At 34.5% G+C, this 21645-nt stretch overlaps 3 protein-coding genes across 5 annotated transcripts in view; 1 reads left to right on the top strand and 2 right to left on the bottom strand.

Annotated features, from left to right (window-relative positions):
* Asap (ArfGAP domain of ASAP) overlaps positions 1-4889 on the bottom strand; it is a 180350-nt gene extending 175461 nt beyond the window's left edge. Inside the window, exon 1 of the mRNA XM_022075557.2 lies at positions 4587-4889. The gene's annotated coding sequence lies outside the window, so the exon portion shown is untranslated. The remainder of the gene's footprint in view (positions 1-4586) is intronic.
* Positions 660-2961, top strand: LOC110835379 (uncharacterized). The gene is made up of 3 exons (XM_022075534.2): positions 660-870; positions 1033-1224; positions 2435-2961. Exons 1-3 carry the CDS (start codon positions 723-725, stop codon positions 2731-2733), a joined length of 639 nt encoding a protein of 212 aa, XP_021931226.2. The 5' UTR covers positions 660-722; the 3' UTR covers positions 2734-2961.
* A 580-nt stretch (positions 4890-5469) lies between the features above and the next one.
* Oatp74D (Organic anion transporting polypeptide 74D) overlaps positions 5470-21645 on the bottom strand; it is a 139261-nt gene continuing 123085 nt past the window's right edge. For all 3 annotated transcript variants that reach the window (XM_022075529.2, XM_022075530.2, XM_022075528.2), the window contains exon 11: positions 5470-20714. In XM_022075529.2, coding sequence (XP_021931221.1) covers positions 20560-20714 — 155 coding nt within the window. In that variant the 3' untranslated portion in view covers positions 5470-20559. The remainder of the gene's footprint in view (positions 20715-21645) is intronic.

Below are 21645 nucleotides of genomic sequence, written 5' to 3'. Positions count from 1 at the left end.
ACAAAAAATCTCAGTTGTACATTTTTATCGATTGATGTTTCTATACTAAATGATCTAAGTGCAGTTTCAAAAGCCTTTTATCCCTGACAAACACACCATCGTGGAATTACGAACGATTACTGTTTTAGAAACAGATCACAACTTGAAGAGTATGTAACGCAGAACTTCATAATTTCTTAAATTTATTTTCCTGAAACAGGCAGGTAATGAGTCTCGGGAATAAAGTCTGAATCTAGGTCATGGACAGACATCTTGTAACATGGTGCGAATATATAACAATAAGTATTTTACATTTACCAAACTTAGTAGTGCTTTTACACCTACCTTTTTCTTAAAATACACCTCGATATTACAGTCAGACCGACTGACGAATTAGTGATTTTCCTCAACAACAAATAAATGCCGTCAGAATGTCTTTAAACACGACCAAAGACAGTTCCACCAATTTGTTTTAATAACACAACCCCAAAATTCGTTACGTCATTAGGGCATGGAACTTCACAAAGTCTGAGTCATGGTAATGCCAGTTCCTCCGGAAATGTCCAACGTTTCTAACTTATTTTGACGGGGTTAGACCAGTCATGAGTTCTCCACATACTAGGAAACTATTATACTTCGCGGGAGTGCTCGGAAATCAACCGATGCTTACGAAACACGAGAATTTCCTGGGTAATTTGAAAAGTATGTAACTGATACCAAAGAACTTGGTCCACTTTAATTGGATGTATGATGCCAAGCCCACTTATATATATATGGAGGCTTCTTACAATCCGTATCACAGGGTTCGGTCGAACACCATGAGGCATCATCTGGCTGTGATCCTGGTTTTGCCACTCGTGGCATCCGTGCTACTACACGCAGAGGTAAAAGGTATGTGCTGGAGACAGAAGAGCTCCTATTCTTCCTTTTATTCTTTATTCCCTTTTATTTCTTGCGTGTTTTTTCTCTTCTTCGTCTATTTTTCTTTCGTACTCCCTTTTTATTTATTTATTTATTTATTTATTCATTCATTCATTCTCTTTCTGCATTTAGGAGCCAGCACTAGCGAGTCCACGAACAAGCAGACAGCCGAGTCAAAGAATTCAAAATTTAATTTTGGTTACAATAGCAATGGCGTAAATCCTGGAAGCGTTGTGTACACATTAGGTGGTTACTACCCAGGAGGTAGTGGATACTACCCTGCAGGTGCAAACGGCGGATACCCTGGATACCCTGGAGCAGCTGGTAAGCTTTGTATCACATTATTTATCAATATAATACCGTGTCATTCTTTGTGGTGGAAACCTGTTTACTCATGTTTTGTTCCTTGTACGAATTTATTTTGCGATAACTTGTCAGTACATTAGATCTAGGCTTCATGTATAAATATCAGCGATTCATAATACACAATACAGGCCTATTGCAGTGTTTTATGCAATCTCAAATTTTCTTTAACTTTCCAAAGTTCGAGTATAGAACAACGGTCGGCAACCTTTTAATTACCGCGGCCCGCATTGGCTATTCGTATCTTTGCGGAGGGCAGAAGAAAAAAAGGTCGAAGAGTTTCCTCGTAATATGTAACTGATTTCATGTCATTACAACGTTATTTATTTTTTTGCATATTTGTATACGAGCAAATCTTACGACATTACATCTGTATCAACAGTGATTGCTTTAAATAAAGTAAATGTTAACAACTGTCTCATGTTTTCACATGACTCTCTAATTGCTTGGCTTGGAAACATTATAACAAATCATAATAAAAATATTTTCACGAAAAAGTAGGTTAAAGTTAAGAGTCATGTTACATTAACAGAGAATTTAACTCTAGAATATTTAGGTACTAACAGAATCGCTATTTCACAACGACATACGTGTTCCTCCTCGCTAATAAAGGTAGTGTCGATTATACACATTGCATTTATGAGGCAATTTTGTGATCAGCAGATACACTGTACTGACCATATCAAAGTAAAAGAGGTTAATATTTAAAAAGTGGAAACAGCTGATGCAACGTCTGTAAGGTCACAGATATGTAATTTAAGACGAGACAGAGACGGAAATAAAACGATATTTGAAAAGAAATAGGACATTGAGATCGAAACCACGGTATGATAAAGTTTCACGTCTCTACGGCAGACTATATAGAAATATATATTTTCTGATTTTGTGGGCTGTAGTGCTGTAAAGTCTTGTAGGTGGCTATCAACATTTTGGAGGAAAGCTTTCTCTCCATCATCGGAGTTGAAGTGCCTGACGAACATTGTTAATCACCTACAAGACTACACGGCCTAACCTAGAAGCCCACCATCAGCCCCGTGAGAACTTCATATCTTACGTATAAAATAATTTACGAGTTGTACATGGACAATGTATTAACCTTAACGAAGATTCCGCTAGTCGCTTCAAGATATGCGCTTTCTGACCGCTCCTCCCACCTGTGATATTTTCTCAGGAGAAAATCCTGTGTATCCAGAGACAAGACCGAATCCTTGCGGCGATGAAGATGAAGGTCCAGTGTCAGGTGCAGATGGAGGCAAGATTCCTGGCGGAGTTCCAGTCGACAATGAGGTGGAGGTTTTCAATGTGCCACAGTCAAACCAAGGAGGTTACCCTGGCAGAGGAGAATATCCCAACGGAGGATATCCCAGTGGAGGGTATCCTGGAGGTTACCCTGGCAGAGGAGAATATCCCAACGGAGGATATCCCAGTGGAGGGTATCCTGGATATTACCCTGGTGTCTACACAGGATAGGCAACGCAGACACAACGGAAAGATACTCAGAAGATTCTCTCTGAAATTTCAGATATGGAAATATATATCTTTTTGTTTTATTCAGAGGTTAGCCCTCATTAATTTCTATGTGAACGGTTACACATGCTTCGTCTAATTTATCCTTTGAATTAAGTGTGTGTACTTGTATATTATCATAAAACGTCTTCTTGTCGAAGATAATACAGAATAAACAGATATCGAGAATCACACGTCTGTTAATCACTTATTCCATTACGACAACTTCCGTTCAATGTACGTTTTACTTTCACACCGAACGTCGTAGTGAAGTGGATAGGGTTCCTAGTTTGTATTCTTAAAATATAGTGCTTGAAACCAAAACCTGTAACTGTCTATCCACACACAAGTTTTCCATTAATTTTCCTTTCAGATTTACCATATAAATAATAAGACAGCCATTAAATCAGGCCACGACAGATCCCTTCCACATACTTTCCAATTCACCACTCAGTCATCCTACGAACAGACTATAACATATGAAGTTAAGAAGGAGTCATTAAACAACCAAATAATCAGTCATAAAATACGCTGTCAGTACCATGTCTTTGGATAGTTTTAATATATATTCTTTCCGAACAAATTTATTTTGTCAGTATATCATAAATATTTTCAACATTCTTGTTCAAGTTTTAAATGGTCTCAAATGTAGGCGTAGTATTTGAAATCTTAATCTTGTTCCAGAATTTAATGTCCACAACGTTTAGATTTCTAATCTGTTAATATCAAGCTATAACCAGCATGCAGTGCACAAACCTACAATGAAAAAAATATGAGCGCATTGTTTTAATATTCTTATATCCCGTTGTGCGAAGATTCTAAAAAAGTTAAGCATATTATAGCGATTTTACAACTGATGCTGAAGTATAATAGGCCTCTTAAACTTGCAATTAATTTTCAACGCGACTACAGCACGTCACACTTACACCAGTAGCCAACAAATCAAACATTTGGAAAAATTGGAGACTGGTGGAAGCACGGCTTCAAATAGAATCAAATTTCTGGTCACTGTCAATACAACCTGTGCGCACTAAAATCCTTGGGTCCCAAAAATACGTATACACATTATAGTACACAATATTAACTTTGTTACTGATCCTGGTGTGTTGTGTTTACGAGCGGGGGGGGGGGGGTGGTGTTCCTACACTTAACAGATGGGAGCGCAATATCTTTTTCAACGATTCAGATACGCAAAATGGTGGAGGGTCAATTTAGTTTCGAACGTGTGTATACATCTTCCTGATACCCCGTATTTTAATTCGGTACACTATACGGTATTCAACATTGTATTTTAGAATGTCAGTTCAACGAACAACACACTGCTTATCTTCACGAAACAGGTAAGCACCTAAAAATTGCAGTTACTCTATCACTACCAAACCTCTGAAAAAACTGATCAAGAATACGGTCGTCATACTGTATGAACATTATACAGAACATAGGCTTACATCTAAATCTAACACACCAGATTAACTAACAAAACTCCACCATACAGAGCTGTTTGGCCAAAGACAATTAGCACGATCAATGCCATAACCTTAAAAAAATCTAAGTATTTTCACAGAAATGAATCTGAAAAGCACACTTCATAAAATTGGTCTGTTTTATACACATTTCAATCAATAGTTGATTTCCATCAAGAATTAATAAAATTCCCCGAGCATTCTATCAATTACTTCTATAAAACAAGTATCCGGTTCAAATACATCATACGGGTTGGTTTAACACTAGAGGTGGACTTCGTTATTCGAAAATAAAGCTCTATTTACTTTAACATTAAGATATATCGTAGCTGCTACACTTCTCGTATATCTTACATTTTCTTAAACTTGCTTGTACATGAATATCTCGGTTGCGCCATGTTGGAGCAAGAAGGTCTTCAACCACGCTGCCTACAGGAGCAAACTTGTTTTGCTGGTTTCGTCTTCTTATTGCACTGATTTTAACAGCGATATAGAGTGCAACTTCACTCTGTATTGTATTAAAAATATCTTTCACACACACACAAAACACCAGGAAAATATATTTGTACTAACCGCTGCTATAACTTGGCATGTCACTATGATCCTTTTCACCCGCAACTGTTCTCTCGTCGAACGTGAGACTACCGGTGAACATGCAACTTTGGCTCCGTAAAAAGGTTAGTATCGTTGATGAATGAAACTTAAAAATACCTCGAATTCCCTTCTTCTTTAGAATCGATATTACAAGTTTGGCACAAGTTGGACATCCTGGTCTGAACATGAAATTAATCTAAACTTAACCTCAAAACTTGCAAGTCACAATTGTCAAGTTAAAAGGTCACTCCCCTTTCTTGCAAAAACTTGAATATGGTAGGCTTCAGTTCTGCTAACAAAATGACTTTCTGTCACTCGAGAAGTCCTGCTATATGGACTTAATGCTGACTGGCTGGCTGGCACAGTATATTATTTGATATAAATACCTTCATGATACCTCAAACTTAACATTTGTGGCACAAATGTTAAGTTCAGGATCGTTAAACAAGTATGGAATAAAGTGACTGTCAATGCCTTATGTACCTATCTTTTTACTCTTCAAATACTTTTCCTTCTTCTCTTTTGTGGATCCTGTAACTTCTCAAAAAAATTAACAGAGGTAAGATATATACAAGATTTATAGGAACATGGGATTTGGGAGTATAATTCTATATTAAGAAAGAAACTAAATTAAAATACTCACTTAATTCTACAAAAGATATTCAGTTACTGTATATTATCTGACAAATCAAGGGTACATATACAGTTACATAAGCAACTATACAATTGCTTCTAAGTGCTATCTACAACATTTTATATACATGTCACTGATACAGTTACTTATTCTATTCTTCTCTGTTAACATGCGCGTGCACACACACATGTACATGCCAAATTCAATTTCGTTATATATTATCACATTCATTGGTTATTCATTCTTGCATTCAGATCTGCTTTGCATATCTAAATATTTAAACAAGACAGTACCTATAATATAACAAAAGAGACTTAAGAAACAAAATTCAATGCAAATAACATAATGTGTGCAATGTTGTAACAATGAAATAAACATGGCATTGAAACAGGTAAAACAAAATGAATCGAAGTCCCTCTTCATATTATCCATTTTGTGAATTGAATGTTAAAAATATATATATTACAACATATTCCTGTACTATGAGCTCTGAAACATTAAGGGACTTGCTCTTTCATCAACAGGGTTGCAAAAAAGTGTGGACTAGTGGTTCTAAGCACCTGAAAGCTTGTAAACTTTGCAGAAGCAGCAGCAGCCATTCTCTGTCAACACACATTTCACTGCAGCATGACAGCAAAGAAAATCTAACACACTTTGCCATCTTTTGGATCACAATGGATTGACCACATGTATTAGTAAAGAAAACCGGCAACTTTAGGCAAAGCTGTTACATTTAGCATATGTATTATCAAAATTATCAGTATCATCACCACAGCAAAAATAACACTTCCATTAAATATCATCATCATCCTTTCCCGTATTAGGCCGCGAGGCCTGTTACGGTCTTGTATTTTCCGTCCATTTCTTCTGAGGTCGGCCGAGAGATCTTTTCCCAGCAGGGTGGTATTTCAAAATTGCCTTTGGGAATCTACTGTTGGTCATTCTATCCACATGATTTGTCAAGTCCATTAAATATGTAAATTTTAAACTACTTTCATTACTGTCTTTCGAGAAAAAGCAACTAATTACAGCCAATTCTGAAAAGGGGGAGGGTTTGACTTTTATATGTGGCATCATTACAAACAGCCCAAAAAATGGCACAGTATATTCTTAATGCTGGATGCACCATACACATAAGGAGCAAATGCAGAACTTTGTTCTTCTTGCCACTACTCTAAAAACTAAATATATATCAACGAATGTATTAAACACTATTATTATATACATTTAAATAGGATTTTGTTACATATATATATATATATATATATATCTAATCATTACATACATTTTCATATTCATCGTGTATATGATGTCATATTGATCACTCCTCCGCACCTCTCTCTGACTGATTCTGAAGCATATAAAAGTCATTTCCATCCATAGTTTTCGTCACATTGGTATAATGAGCTTATCTGCAGCTTTATAGACAGCTAAGGTCTCTACAGTGTCAGAAAACCAGTCTACCACAATGCAGTGTCATCAACCACGAATGGAAATAAGATTAACAACATTATTTGTCAAAGACTGACTTTCAAATGTAAATGTTCAAATAGGAAACTTATTTTTTGCATATTTCAAACATTAATATATAATGTGTATAAAATCTCAGACCTTGAATATATTTTTATAAAACTGTGGCAAGATCAGTACAAATTTTATGTGCACTAACAATTAGTGTCTACAGTAAAATAGTAGTACAAGAAACAAGATGTTAAAATGAATAACAACACAATTCATTCGCAAAGCTTTGTCTATTTTTTTATAGAAGTAGACTGAGTTACAAAAAGGTTCTTAACTTTATTATTTTACATTGGAGGCTATTTTGATTACATTACAAAAATAACAACTAAAGAATGTCAGCACAGTAATAATTATGATACAGTTTTAGCACAATTGGGAACAATTTTATGGTGTATTAAAAGTTCAATATGAGGTAACATTAATTTGTACAAGAACTTAACTAAAAGGCCTTTTGTGTAATCAGTTTCAAGTTTTTTATGCATCCGTTTAAAATTTCCGTACAATTTATTATTGCCCACTGCAGTGTTGGTTTCCTTCAATCATAAAAAGGAATCCCATAAAATAAGAGCTTAAAAGGATAATTGCTCACTGATGACTTTGTACTCTTTCATGTGTGTACATCTTGCAGTCTGGTGATACCTGAACCTTAGCTCAGTGGTCCCCAACGCGGCGACCGCCAAGGCTTTTTTTGGGTGCCCACGTTGTTACGGAAAGAGGTTATACTGAATAATGAAGGCTGTTCAACCACGAACATTATAAGATCAAAGCACAGATCTCGACTTACTGATGCCCATCTTGACGAATGTTTGCGAGCAGCAACGTCATCCTACACTCCCAAATTTGAAAAAACTGGCTGATGAAATGTAGCGCCAAACATCACACTAACTTCCCACTTGAGTAATAATAATTGTACTTATAAAAGTACGTATTTTTGATTGCATGGTTTCTTGTATCATTAAACGTCATGTTGTTTTGTGTATTATTTGGTGTCCATATCTTATTTGTAAAGAGAAAAGAAAATTTGGCTTTGTTAATTGGTTGGTGCCCGCCACGATCTCATAAAGTCTCAAATGTGCCTGTAGGCACAAAAAGGTTGGGGACCACTTCCCTAGATTATATATCTGTGTTTCAAATCGCATTTCCCGTTTCTACTGGATCCTCTGTCATGATGGTATATCAGACCCTCAGTTCACTGATAAATGTGATCTCCAGATATGGATGGTAACTGTGAATAAACTCAACAGTATTGACAGCTGATAGGAGGTGGTCCTAAAGCTTGTGGGTTGGGCATGGGGCTAACAATTATTCATCATGAAATTCATTATAAGGCCCTGCAACTGGAAAGATTCTTTGGAAATGCCAAGTCAGATGGAGGATTGTGTCCAATTGTAGGCTTTGACATGGCAGTACTAAACACTGCTATCCTATTGATGAGAGTTACAGCATATTTATGGAGAAAATGGATCTGAAAATACTTCATGTTTCTGAAATGTTCCTTGAACATTTAAAATTATCAAATTCTGTGACTTAAATATTTTGTCGATTATGACTGCACTGCAGTAGCTACTACATGCAAAATATTCTTTATAATAAATTATTCAATATTTTGCCAACAAATTTAATTGTGAATTTAGTTTGATTCTGACTAAAACATGAGTACTTTTCTAGCCAGAGAATTATGTTTTGGAAATGTGTCATGCTTTCTTGTAAATTTTTTAAATATTATTTATAATCAATCCTGGTAAGCAAATGGAATGCATTGTTTATTATGTAGCATCTCTTTCACATTCCTGCTACTGTCACTCAGCCTGTATTGGTGGTTCACACAAATGCTGTGTTGTGTCCCACACTTTGTATTTCCAGGCAACAATTAACCTGAAATAGGAATCTTATTAAATATCTGAACAGGTTTTCTATGATACAACACAGAGGATGGCAATGGAGAGAATTTTTATTTGTTTCAAGCTGAAATCTTTTGAAGATTGCCAATGTCTTGCATGATATTATTCAGTGACAAGCAAATGAAACATAAATGCATAGGTAACCTGCCCCCTCACACAACGGAAGCATGGCTACTGCAGTATAAAGTGGCCAAGACCATTTAATTTTTATGAATCTTAGCTTCTTTATGGGATGGTAGAAACTGCTGGAAGATTTAATATCACATAGTTCTTCTGTCTTCCTACCAATATAACTCATAAACCTAAATCCATGAACAAATCAGTATTTAAGACCTTTTGACTCTACTTGGATAAAAATATGTTATTGTAATAGAAACACAACAGAGCTAAGTTCATTATGAAGCAATGTTATGGTACTTAGAATGAAGCCATGATACTTGCCAATATAAAAACTGGCTTACAAGCAGCTCAACTCAACTCATTCATTTGTTACATCTGCCATTCTAAATAACACCTTAACTTCTTGCATATTTACAAAAAGAACCATCAGAATTTCAAAACTAAAAACAATTTAAAATACAAAGGTCTTCTACAGAAGTGCTGCTATGTCTTCCTAATATTTTCAGTAAGCCTAAAGCTTCAAGTATATTCCTCCCAAGATGGAAACAAATCATCTTTGGTGTAAACTGTGTTGGTTGCTCTCCAGACTAATTCTAAATTTTACAAAATAATCTATTAATATTTCTGAACTGTTTAAAAGTAAATATGGGCATAAAACTGATTTAAGAAATTAATTTTAATAAACAGAGGCCAACCATTTATTCTTTGTAATTAAACTTACTCAGTCTATAGAAACAATGAACAATTCTTCATATCAAATATGAAACAAAGCTACGATGCTGCACTTACGAGATAAAGGTAATAGAGCAATGAATATAGCTAACATCCATATCTACAGTATCATATATCCGGATGGCACAAATTCATAGAAATATAAAACAACCCTGTAAAGAAAGCTTTTCTTCAAAATCAGGTTTGGAAGTGATGTTACAAAGGCCTCTCTTACAATGTGAAACATTAAACATTACTCACGCATGGATCCATGCATCCCATATAGACATCTTAAAGTATTAAACTATTCTAAATTTTACTATTTTCATGTTTAAAATATTCAATAACAAAATAAGATTTGAAATGTTTTTTTCATGCCACATAATGTAGGTCATTGTTGCATTAATATGGTCTGAGGTCACTGTTGCACCTTTGGTCATTCTCACACAATGTTATCTGAGGTCACTGTTGTGCTGATGTGATCCAGGGTATTTGTTGAGGACCCTGGTCCCAGCGTTGCACAACAGCCAGAACCCATGGTAATGCAAGTTGCCTATGCCTGTAGGAAAACCATTGCAGACATGGATGGGCTCACAAAGTGTACTACAGCATGAGGACATGTAAAAACCAACATTGGGCAACATTAATTTCAAATATTACATATTCAAACAAGGAAGGTACAACTGCATCATTTGAAATATGAGTCACGGAAAGACACCAATGACGACGTTTCTGTGTAGGCCTCTCAGTTGATGCCACAACGAGATATCCGGAAAGATCAGTTTCTCAAGATAAACAAAACTTTACTGTTCCCATTTCAGCAGGCATGGAACAGTTTGTAACATTACAAGAACAAAATGAAAGCAAAACCAATCTTAAACACATGTTTTATGGCAAGCATATAGTATGTCATACATACTTTCATCTAAAGATACTAAAATTACAGAGACTAAATAAATTTCAATTATAAACAATATATTTGTCATTGTTAAAACAGTGTTTTCTTATCAAAAATCACAGAAACATGCAACACATTCATGCATTAATGCATTAATTTTAAAATCTGTACATAATGCTGCAAGAATGCTATTTGAAGTATACATATTCATATCTCATTTTATACTGAATTTTACATGCAGTAGACAACACAAACTTGAGTGTATAAAACAGTAGTAAATTTATATTAACAACATATTGTAAAGGTACACCTTTAAAATTACTTTGTATCTCTCTACCACTTTAAATTATATGAAGACTGAAGTGACATAAGAGAGTGATATGGTATGTTTATTTCTGGTAAGAAACATTTTTATCCTAATCTGTACTATATGCTGCAATATATTTATATACACTAAATTTAAAATTCTGCTTTATGAAAAAAGCTATTTTATATACACAAAAGAATTTTAAAAATGCTATAAAAAGAAGAAAATAACATTCAGTGTATATATTTCAAAGGTCATAACATTGTTACATTAATGTGGTTATTAAGCCAAATATTGTAATATAGCAAGTCTCAACAATATTCAATTGGGACACACAACACTTTTCTTTTATTTGCATTTACTGTCCTTGTCTGAACTGTTGATAACAGAAAAAAAAGAGAAACAACCCCACGGAATATTATATACTTTTGTCTACTAGGCACTAGGGTGTCCAAGAACTTCTACAATGGTGCATTTCTCCAAAATGATGTGCAGAAGAAAACAGTAATAGAAAAAATGTTCCTTTGGAGAGATGACTCCAGAAAAACTACCAATTTATTATTTAAAAAAAAAGAAGAAAAAGAAAAGAAACAGGCATTGGGGTGTCTAAAAACTTGTACGATGGCACATCATAAAAAAGATGATAAATACAAAAAATTCCTCTTAAAAGACAACTCTAGGACTACATAGTAAATGTTCCTGTCAAATACATATACTACTCTACTTCTCTCAAAAAAAATAATAGAAAAATGGGCACTGCTAATGTACACATAACTAAAATTTAGTCCAACTTCAGGTATGTTAAAATAAAACAAAGTAAAACTGTTCAAACTAAAGAAACAACCATCAAGCAAGGAAATGCACATCAATTTACTTCTCTTGCTGAAAATGTACATTTCAAGTGGAGAATATGACACTAAGTAGTTTATGAATCATTTAAATTTATAAAAGTCAAAATAACATATCTACAAGACTGTTAGAATATTGTACAGGCCTCACAGTATAGATAAGGTGCATCCTGAAATTCCCTAACTTCATATTTGCAATTGCCGTCAACCACTCTCTTATGCCAACTTTATGTTGTTCAACCAACATTGAAAAGCATCAGATGCTTTGTTAATCAACTCACGATGCCCTTAATTATATTCTACCTGCAGTCATATACACAAAAAGAAAATGCCTGAGTAACTTCAGTCACTTAAATTACATTAACCTCTATCAACTGAGCTTTGTGGTTTATGTGCATCACAGTAGCATACCACTAAACCATTAACCCCATGGTTAAAGTCTGGCTGCAGCACTGCAGTACAGGGGTTCAAATTCCATATTCCCATGTGATAAAGATTAAGGTTAGTGTTTTTCTGACTTACACTAATATATAAAACTATTTAATGATCCCCCTCAATAAATTCTGTAATCAAATACCTATCAAGACTAATGGTCATCCATAGCTATGCTAATTTAGCGATCTGCGACTATTTGTTGCATATGTACATGCATTTCATAAAATAATTTTAAACTGTATAAGAACCACAGATATTTAACATTGCTACTCATTAGGAAAATATTGAACTAACGTCATGTACTATAAACTACAATTTTAATGACTGACAGTAAGTGATATGGTACTGAAACTTTCTGAAATTGTAATAATTTTATTTGCATCTGTTCCTGATGGGGTGCAGTTAAAAGACAAACAAAATGAAGACATGAGTGACAGTAATGGCCCACTGATTAGAACTCCTCCCTTGCATTTGGAAGATTAAAGGTTCAAATTGTAGCCCAGAGATTAGCTATCTTATGTTAGAGTTTTTGTAAAATTCCTCAGTTCCTGCATATAAATTCTAGTACAATAACATAAACAGGCCACAACCGCTTCCTTCCACATCCTTGTCAATTCTTCATTAATCATCCTATAATTCAATGCTATATCTCCTGAGCACTGTTAAATAAACTGAAAGAAATCAATAAAAAATGTTTAAAAGGTGTAAAAAATATACTTGAAATGAATCAGAGAATAAAAAATGTAACTCGCAAATGGACTGACAATATTTAAAAGATGCAAGACGAAAGATATGAAAAGAATATTAAAGAACACACCAAAAGAGAGAAGTGATTTAAGAAGACCCAGAAAGACATGTAAAAAAAAATAAGCATTTGGAGCCAGAAAAGGTTAAGGTTAGGTTTAAACTAATCAAATGAAGATGACTAACTAGTCTCTGAGCAGATATTCAAAACCAGAACTTCACAAATACAAATGGAGTATGGTATGAAGAATTCATGCCACTAAATAAGTACTCAAATATGACAACACATTTGTATATATGATATTAACAAAGTTCTCCATTATGATTGTGTGTAATAAACTTATTAGCATATAACAAATGCAACATTTTTCAAGTGTTGCCTTCATAACAAACTTTAAGAACCACATTTTTACTTTGTAGTTTGAGTTTAATTTTTAAAATAACTCATATTTTCTTTTGTGTGATCAATAACTTCTTATACTGAGGATATTGCAGGATACAATAACAAAAACAAAGAAGTTGTTAGAGCAGAAGTAACATTTCTAAAAATAGATGTCTTGCTTGCTGCACAGCAGATTTTAAAGACCATATTCTGATCTTAACAAACTTTACATTTTCCATCTACTCTGAAATTATTTAGCAGATACATCCATGTAAAAATGTCTCAGCAGACAAACCTGGATTCAAACAATATATCAGGTGCAAAATATCTGTAAGTCTGGGCTATGTCTCAGTAAGTGGGGAAGGGAAGATGGAAAGGATAAGGGGGCAGCAAGGTGCCTTATATGCTAGAACTTCCCCCCAAATACCCTGGATGGCTAGCCTCAGAAATATCGTGACAAGCATGAAGTATTTCTCAATGGGTGTGCAGAGACACTTTGAATCCATACAGATTTCCACATTTTACAACAGTTCATAGACTATGGTAATAACGAGATCTTGTTCATCTGTGCTTTGTCATTTATTGGTCTGTGCTGCTCTTAAAATTGTATACTGTCTCCACATTTTCCATACTGCATTACTTTATATCTGTAACACAATGATTTTCTATAATATCAGTTTTTAATCCTAATATTTTGTCTGCCACTCTCATCATTTACTACTCATCCTAAAATGTTATTCATTCACATTTTCATATAGGGTTTCATGCATATAAGAAAAAATCATACAAATTAAATTCTATTAAAGCATGAATAATAATATGAACATAGTTCATCCTCAAAACATATGCATCCATATACACAGTTTTAAACTAATACATACTTGGGCATTATGTGAGGTAATGAAATTTGTTTTAGAGTGCCAACACTTGGAAAGGTTGAAAAACACTGCTACAGTACACCATGGCAAAACCACAACACAGATTCTTGGAATGATAAAAGCTAATCACTGTCTTCAATGGTTGATAGGAAAGGAAAATGCATACTATTTTCAGTAAGAAGTACTGCCATAGAATTCAATAAGTGTAATCTGATCCAGTAAATTTCCCTATAGAAGCAGCAGAACAATTTTTGTAAATATTTTCAGGTGCTACCAGTACAAAATTAGTAATAAATTTTATTTATATTATTTTCAAATTAAAATTCCATTTACAGTGTTAATGTTTCCTGTATATAAGTACAGTCCACAGACCAGGAGAAAATCCCTGCTAGGACTTCGATACACGCGCATGCGCAAGATTTCGCGGTGAGTGACGACCCATCCTAAAAGCATTCGTTCCACAACCACTGAACGAACAACAGACAACAGGCTTTCATGTGTTCTAATGGGTACAGCTTTAAGATTACCTTACAGTGACACAGTGATTTAATCTAGAATATTATCACAACACCCACAGAACACATTAAAAGGCATTCAATACACGCTAATCTCAACTGCTTGATGTTTTCAGTCTGAGTGTAGTAGTGTAAAACTCTGATGTATCACACTTCCTACCAATAGCAGCCCTGTAGTCCATTTGATAGTAAACATTCCCCCTGCACCGCACCAGAAACAACTTCAATCAGCAGGGTTTTTCTCGTGATCTGTGGACAGTACATCTACTGCTGGCTACAGAGAAGAAGAATAGTGTGTAACGTTCACAAGCTACATGCATGTTGGACCAATGCAACAGACACTTCATTGTTTCATGACAAACTAAAGACTTGATTAAGTCCTCGTGTTTTATACCAGTTCACTGAGGCTGTCTGGAAATTCTGGGTGACAGCACCATGTTGTGCCAGCTGGTTTGCCAGTCTTTCAGAGACCTTATCATTTTTTATCTTCCGTGTAAAATGAACAGCATATGTCTGGTGTCATTCAGTGGAGAAATAGATATGTTCAAGTTCTGATTAGCAGACCTGAGTGTACATACTGAACTACTGTCAAGTATTGTAAGTATGTGGACAAGGTCTGCCACATAACCTTGCGGATTTAACAGTAAATATATTCAAAATGTTTGTAAACCACCTCTACACAACATAATGTAATCACCATAAATTTCCAGTAGGAGCAGATCAGCTTGGATTGAAAGTCTGAAATCAAATATGCTGTATGTTGCAATCTCTTAACATATATATATATAAATTAGATGCAGAAGAAGAGGTTGAGAAGTATGTAAAATTGTTCTTTTGGACTTTGTCCATCATCTAAATTACAAGGCAATAAAACAGCTTATCAGAAGCTGGGTTTTGCTTCTGTCCTCAAAATAAAAAAAGGGGGGAAGAGGACAGAAAACCAACAGACAGGTTCCAAAACAAGGTTTTATAATTTAGATAATGGGCAGAGTCCAAAAGAACATTTTGCGTATTACAACCGTTGTCAGAAACCCCCACACTTCAAGTATGAAGCAGTTTACTTAAATTTCATGGGATTACTTAATATCAATTCTTAACCTTCATTTTTATACAATTTTTCTAACAGTATTTTCAACTGTCTTGGCTTGTCCTAAAATTATCAGCTGACTCACTTAATAATTAAATCTCTTTCATATTTATTAACAATAACTAAAATTATGAATATTTTTTGTAAGAAATATCAGTCAGACAATACCATACCATTTACAGCTTCAGACTTCAGAGTTTTCAGTTCATTTCAGTAGAAAATTAATTTTAAAACATTTGAATTTATTTTTTGTGACATTCTTGCTACAATGTCAACAATTTCAAAGCCACTTCTCACATAACAAATATGCCAAGTATTATTCTCTATGAACTACTGTCCTTAATATTATTAATTTTTCATTTACAAAGATGTAATATTAACTCTGTATACAATGACAGCTTATCAAGGCACCTACATAATCTTTCAGTGACCTTTCTGTTAGACTAGTGAGAGATTATACCAGGATTTTACCTTCATTTTAACAATAGTCTGTGTTTTTACAAATGAGTCTGCATCTTCTTGGGTTATGTGCACTGTCTACACTGTGTTAGTCTGGGTATATAATTGGATGCAGCACAGAATTTATTTTAATGCCTATACCATCTGTTATATTTTATTATAACCAGAAGTACCACACTCTGCATTTCTCCCTCTCTGTTTATCTTTTTCTAGTCTTTGTAAGTCACTATGGTGAACAAAATAATATAAAATATTTATACTATGACACAATGCTGACAGCCATTCTGCCATATTATAACACTAAACAGGAGTAAGAGTGCACCACACTATCATGATTTTAGTGTTTTAGCCTATTCATGGTGCTGGATAATAAATTAGTTTTCATTATGCACAAATATTCGCCTTTATTCCCTGTATAAACCTACACAGAGTGGTACTGAGGGACAGATGAACTATGCCTTTACCCTATGATGTTTTAAAATCAAATTTTTCTTTCACTAAATGTTTTCAGTTAATTTTTATTTAGCAGATGGTACATGTAATGAGACCCCAAAGTCAAGAAGCATTAATACATTCATTTATGGTCTTTTAACACATCTGGCATCTACATAACTGGAAAGAATGAAGGACTCCACTTCTGAAGTGGAAGCACTTATTTGGCACAGTATGTTCATTCTAATACTTGATAAAAGTGATGATGACGGATGCGCCAAAGGGGGCATCACATTCTCCAAAGCTTGATTCCTAGTCAGAGGTGTATAAAATGCACACTGCATCCAGTAAGTCTCAAACCCAAGACTTTTACCACAAGAGTATAGTGTCTTACCCCAAGATGATGAACTCATGGGGCACAGTCCTTCTTTAGAAGGCTTAAACAAAAAGTACTAAGAATACAATCCTGGTACAATTTATACAGAAAAAGATGCATCCAATACTCTGTGATACATCATAGCACTACCATCATATTGGAGCATCCTACAAATAGGTAAAGATTTCAGTCTACTGTACAGTAACCAGAATTTCAAAATCAATACCCATGACATTTGAGTCTCTGAGGTAGAACACTTGAATTTTAAAACATGGAAAATTATACGAACAATTCATAATGTTACAAAACCTGCGTAAATCAACATATTTTATAACAAAAAATAGGCACATGTTATCATCATGTCCTTGTGTCCATGTTTCTGTTCCCCTTAACTTTTAAACCAACTGACATATTTACATGAAGTTTGTACTAGATATCATTCTATTTCCTTTGTACTTTCATTTCCCTATCAATAACATCAACATGATGGAAATTTGAATTTCTGTTTTACAAGAAAAAATGAAGTCCTGAAACATAATGCAGTGATAAATCAAACATGTTTTCTCTTTTGTAGAATCTGAAACAAGAAGATTGCTGTCTTCTAAGACAGCCATCCTCATACTCAACATCATGTGAGCTTCAACACCTACCTAAAATAACATGACAGACATTAAAAACATAAATTTATTTTTCAATTTAATGATAATTAACAAATTTTTGGAGCTAGGAATTCTTCATATGTGAAGAATTAAACACTGCAACAGTGTAAAACTCAGACAATATCTGACAAAATTAATGGAGTCAATATTAATAACATTCAAATTACATACAGAAATAAATAATTCACTTGTAAAGTAATTAATTTATTACGCTTGTTAGCCTTAATATGAGACTGAAGCATCTCAAGGAAAGAATTTCTAGAACTTCATGTTAAAAATGTATATGTTCTTCAGAATGTCAAAACAATAACAGATAATATTATTTAACTGAAAGTAAAAGAATTTCACCAAAGACATGCAAAATACCTACAATGTTGATATATGCATTAAAAAAATCAAAATAGAACTCTTCAGTGCTTAAACAATGAAGAAGTCAAAGAGTTAAAAGGGAAGGCACAAAAATATTTGGAATTGTCCATTCCACAACACACCTCATACCAAATTTCAGAAACAGTAATTTCAGCAAATTACTTTAATGCCCATTTGCCATCAAATATTTAAAGCAAGAACTGAGACAATTAAAACACAATTCAATGATCCATTGCTGTATATAATTTTTAATTTCTACAAGAACAAATTCTAAATTACATTTGCTAAATACAACTTTAATTTTTCACAAAATCATGTTTTCAAACGTTGACGTGAAAAATGTTTCATATAAAATTTTTAAGTATGTTTATGACCCATATACATATATTTCACTGGCCTAGCAAAAATGACTCATTACCAACTGCACACCCAAACCTACACACAGAATTTACATGGTCAGTATTTTGTTTTATATTCAACGGGGGGAAAAAAATTATGAGCTACATATATTTTAAAGATCAACTACCATGTAACATTTTGGAACCATATATGAAGTGGAGCTAGTGTGATTCCCACCTCAAAAGGAAACATGGCTGTCATGTTGATATTACTGATGACAGAGAATTAAAAATTATCACTGTTGGTAGCTATTCATACGAAGTTTAATAAAAGACCATCAGTTGGTTCAAATATTGTTGGCAGAGAGAAGAGATACATGCACACACTGATATGAAAATATTATAAGCTTATCTTTTCCTATAAATATGAAAAGTAAGCTAAAAATGGTTCAAAATATTTGTATCAATAAAACATTCTTCAATGACTGAAAAGTGTCAAACCCTGGACATATCAGTTGTTTCAAACAATTATGGATCCCTACCAAACCCAAAATATATAATCACTCTATATTACAAGATCCTGTAACCATTACCCATTTGTTAATATGAATAAATTCCTTACTGTAACCTCAAAATGACAGTTACTGTAACAGCAAATGCACCACATAATAACTAATTATACCTATGGTTTATATATGGTAACTCTACCACAGTTTCAAGTGACTAACATGTCACAACCATGGTGTCAGTGTCACCATGGTCTTTACATAGTTTCTAAATCAATTCTGCATTCTCAGCTGTACACATTCACACTAAAATAATATATTTACTCCCAAGAATACAGTGTTATATTTTGCTGTGATTACCAAAACATGTAGCAAATTGCTGCCATGCCAATATCATAAAAATTATTTTCAGTAACTCATCAACCATTCTTTTTTTGTTACATTACCAGGCACTTGGATTAGAGAAATAAGCAGATTAAAAGCAGCAGACACAAAATTTCTATGAGTACCATACTAACAAATGAACATACAAGCCATGACAGATACCTGATATGGGTTAAAATGGTAATGACATTAATTATTAGGCTATTTTGTGATGTTTTTCAAGCATGTAGGTTACTGTATAATAAGATGGCACAATATTGTCTACAGCATTCACCTTGGCTTCATACAGGAGGAGGACCAAGAAGAAGGGAGGTTAGTATGACATGCTCTGCTCATTAATATGGCTGCACAGTATGAGAAGTGTGCATGTATAACAGTGGATGAAACACCACTACAGAAAATATGGTGTGATCAGCAACTACCTGTTTTGCCATCCAAATGCACAAACCAAGCCATAATGAGCTATGGTGTGCAGATGCCAAGTGTCGTGAACAACATTACCCCATTTTTTGCTTGAGGGAATGGGAAAAGCCATGAAAATCCCCCACCAGGATGAAAATAGGATCTGGGTCCTCCTGAACATGAACAGGAATATCTCCTCAATTGCAATGTTCAGTCACTTTCAGATTATTATGAAATAAAAGAGACTATCAAATTTAAGAAATACTTCAATTATATCAGATCACAACATAATCAAATGGGACTACAAACACTGCAAGGGTCAAAAGCTGACAGGTAACCATATGACCTCAATGACTTCTCTCACAACAAAAAATAACAGTGTATTCTTTCTGTAATCTATAAAACAATTCCAGACTACACAGTGGAACATTAAAAACACACCAAAGCTTCCCACAATTGCATACCAACCCCCATATTGAGCTTTAAAATTTTATGTGTATTCCAAGGCAACATAGATTAATTATACTATTGTAACTGTTGATAAAAATCGTTTTAAGAACAAGGTATACAATTATAAAGTTTCAAATAGTTACATATTCAATGTTGTAGAGAAAATTCCCAGTTTCTCTCTCACAGAATCTGGAGAAAACAGCAGTTGCAGTTGCTATTGAACCTATTACATACCTAATTTGTTGTAAGATCCGCTGTTGAGAACTGGAGGGGGTTATAATCAGTCTTCATATTCACTGCACTGAACAATGGTTCCATGTCGCAATGCTAATGTGTCAGTATTTGTTTACGTCACATGGCAAAGCCACGTCACTATGTCATACGCTGGTTTCTGATCGAACTTTACCAGCAATAGGATTCAGTTCCTCCTCTTGTGGAGGAACCTGATCATCCACAAAATTAATGCTGCCTGCTTTGTACCATACAATTATGTCCATGAAGAACGCACAGAGAAGAATAGCTCCGGTAGTGCCTGTTGAAATAAATACACATTACTAAACAGTAATCACTTATGCTATTAATATGACAACAGAATGCTCAGCAAGTCAAGAGACTCTTCTTTTATGAAACCTGACGATTTGTTACTCTTGCTTAATGGTACCTGCACCTTGTCGTGGTGGTGGGGCTTAGTACCTCAGTGACCCCAAGAGCTATGCTGGCGGTAGCATAGCTACTGGTAGGGCCTCCCTAGCCAGACTGGTCGAGGGGGAGAGGTCAGACTAAGACAGGTTGGGGGTTGGTCGCAAGGCTAACAACCTTGCACCGTAAAAATGAAGATGTTTCAAAACCTCACCCTCGGACAGACAGACCGAATGGAAGAGGAGAATTGAAGAGGCCATGTACCGAATATGGACCGGACAGCCATAGAAGAAGGAGAAGATGATTTGTTACCATGTCCCAACCTGTTTCTCAAAGATCCATTTCAATATTATTTTCCCATCTATACCTATGTCTTCCACGTGGTATCTTCTCTTCAGGCTTTAAAACCAAAATTTTATATACATTTCTCACCTTCCCATGCCTCATGCCCAGACCATCTCACTTTTACACAATAATATCTGGTAATTTCATTGATTATTTATGGCACATTCACCAAATATTTGTGTCTTAAAGTGACTGAAGACTCACTGAATCACATTAGGGTAAATGCCCTGTAAACTTACCTTCCAATTGCCACATCTAGTAGAATTTCAGAGCGGTTATAAAGAACTATCCTCTCATACAGAATCCTTAATGACCAGTAACTTGAAGCAAGTTTTTTCTCTTTAAAAGTCTGACCAGTCCACACAGAGCCAAAACCGAGAAGAATATCATCATCCTCACTGCCATAAAAACCTCAAATCTCACATTAAAATTCTTGTTTCCTCAGTTACTACTTATTATCATTTAGATAACGTTCTGTC

Source organism: Zootermopsis nevadensis, unplaced genomic scaffold (genome assembly GCF_977971745.1).
Source record: "Zootermopsis nevadensis isolate Lab colony 2312 unplaced genomic scaffold, Znev_1.0 Znev_ptg000020l, whole genome shotgun sequence".
Taxonomy (NCBI): domain Eukaryota; kingdom Metazoa; phylum Arthropoda; class Insecta; order Blattodea; family Termopsidae; genus Zootermopsis; species Zootermopsis nevadensis.
This window is presented reverse-complemented; position numbering and strand designations above follow the sequence as displayed.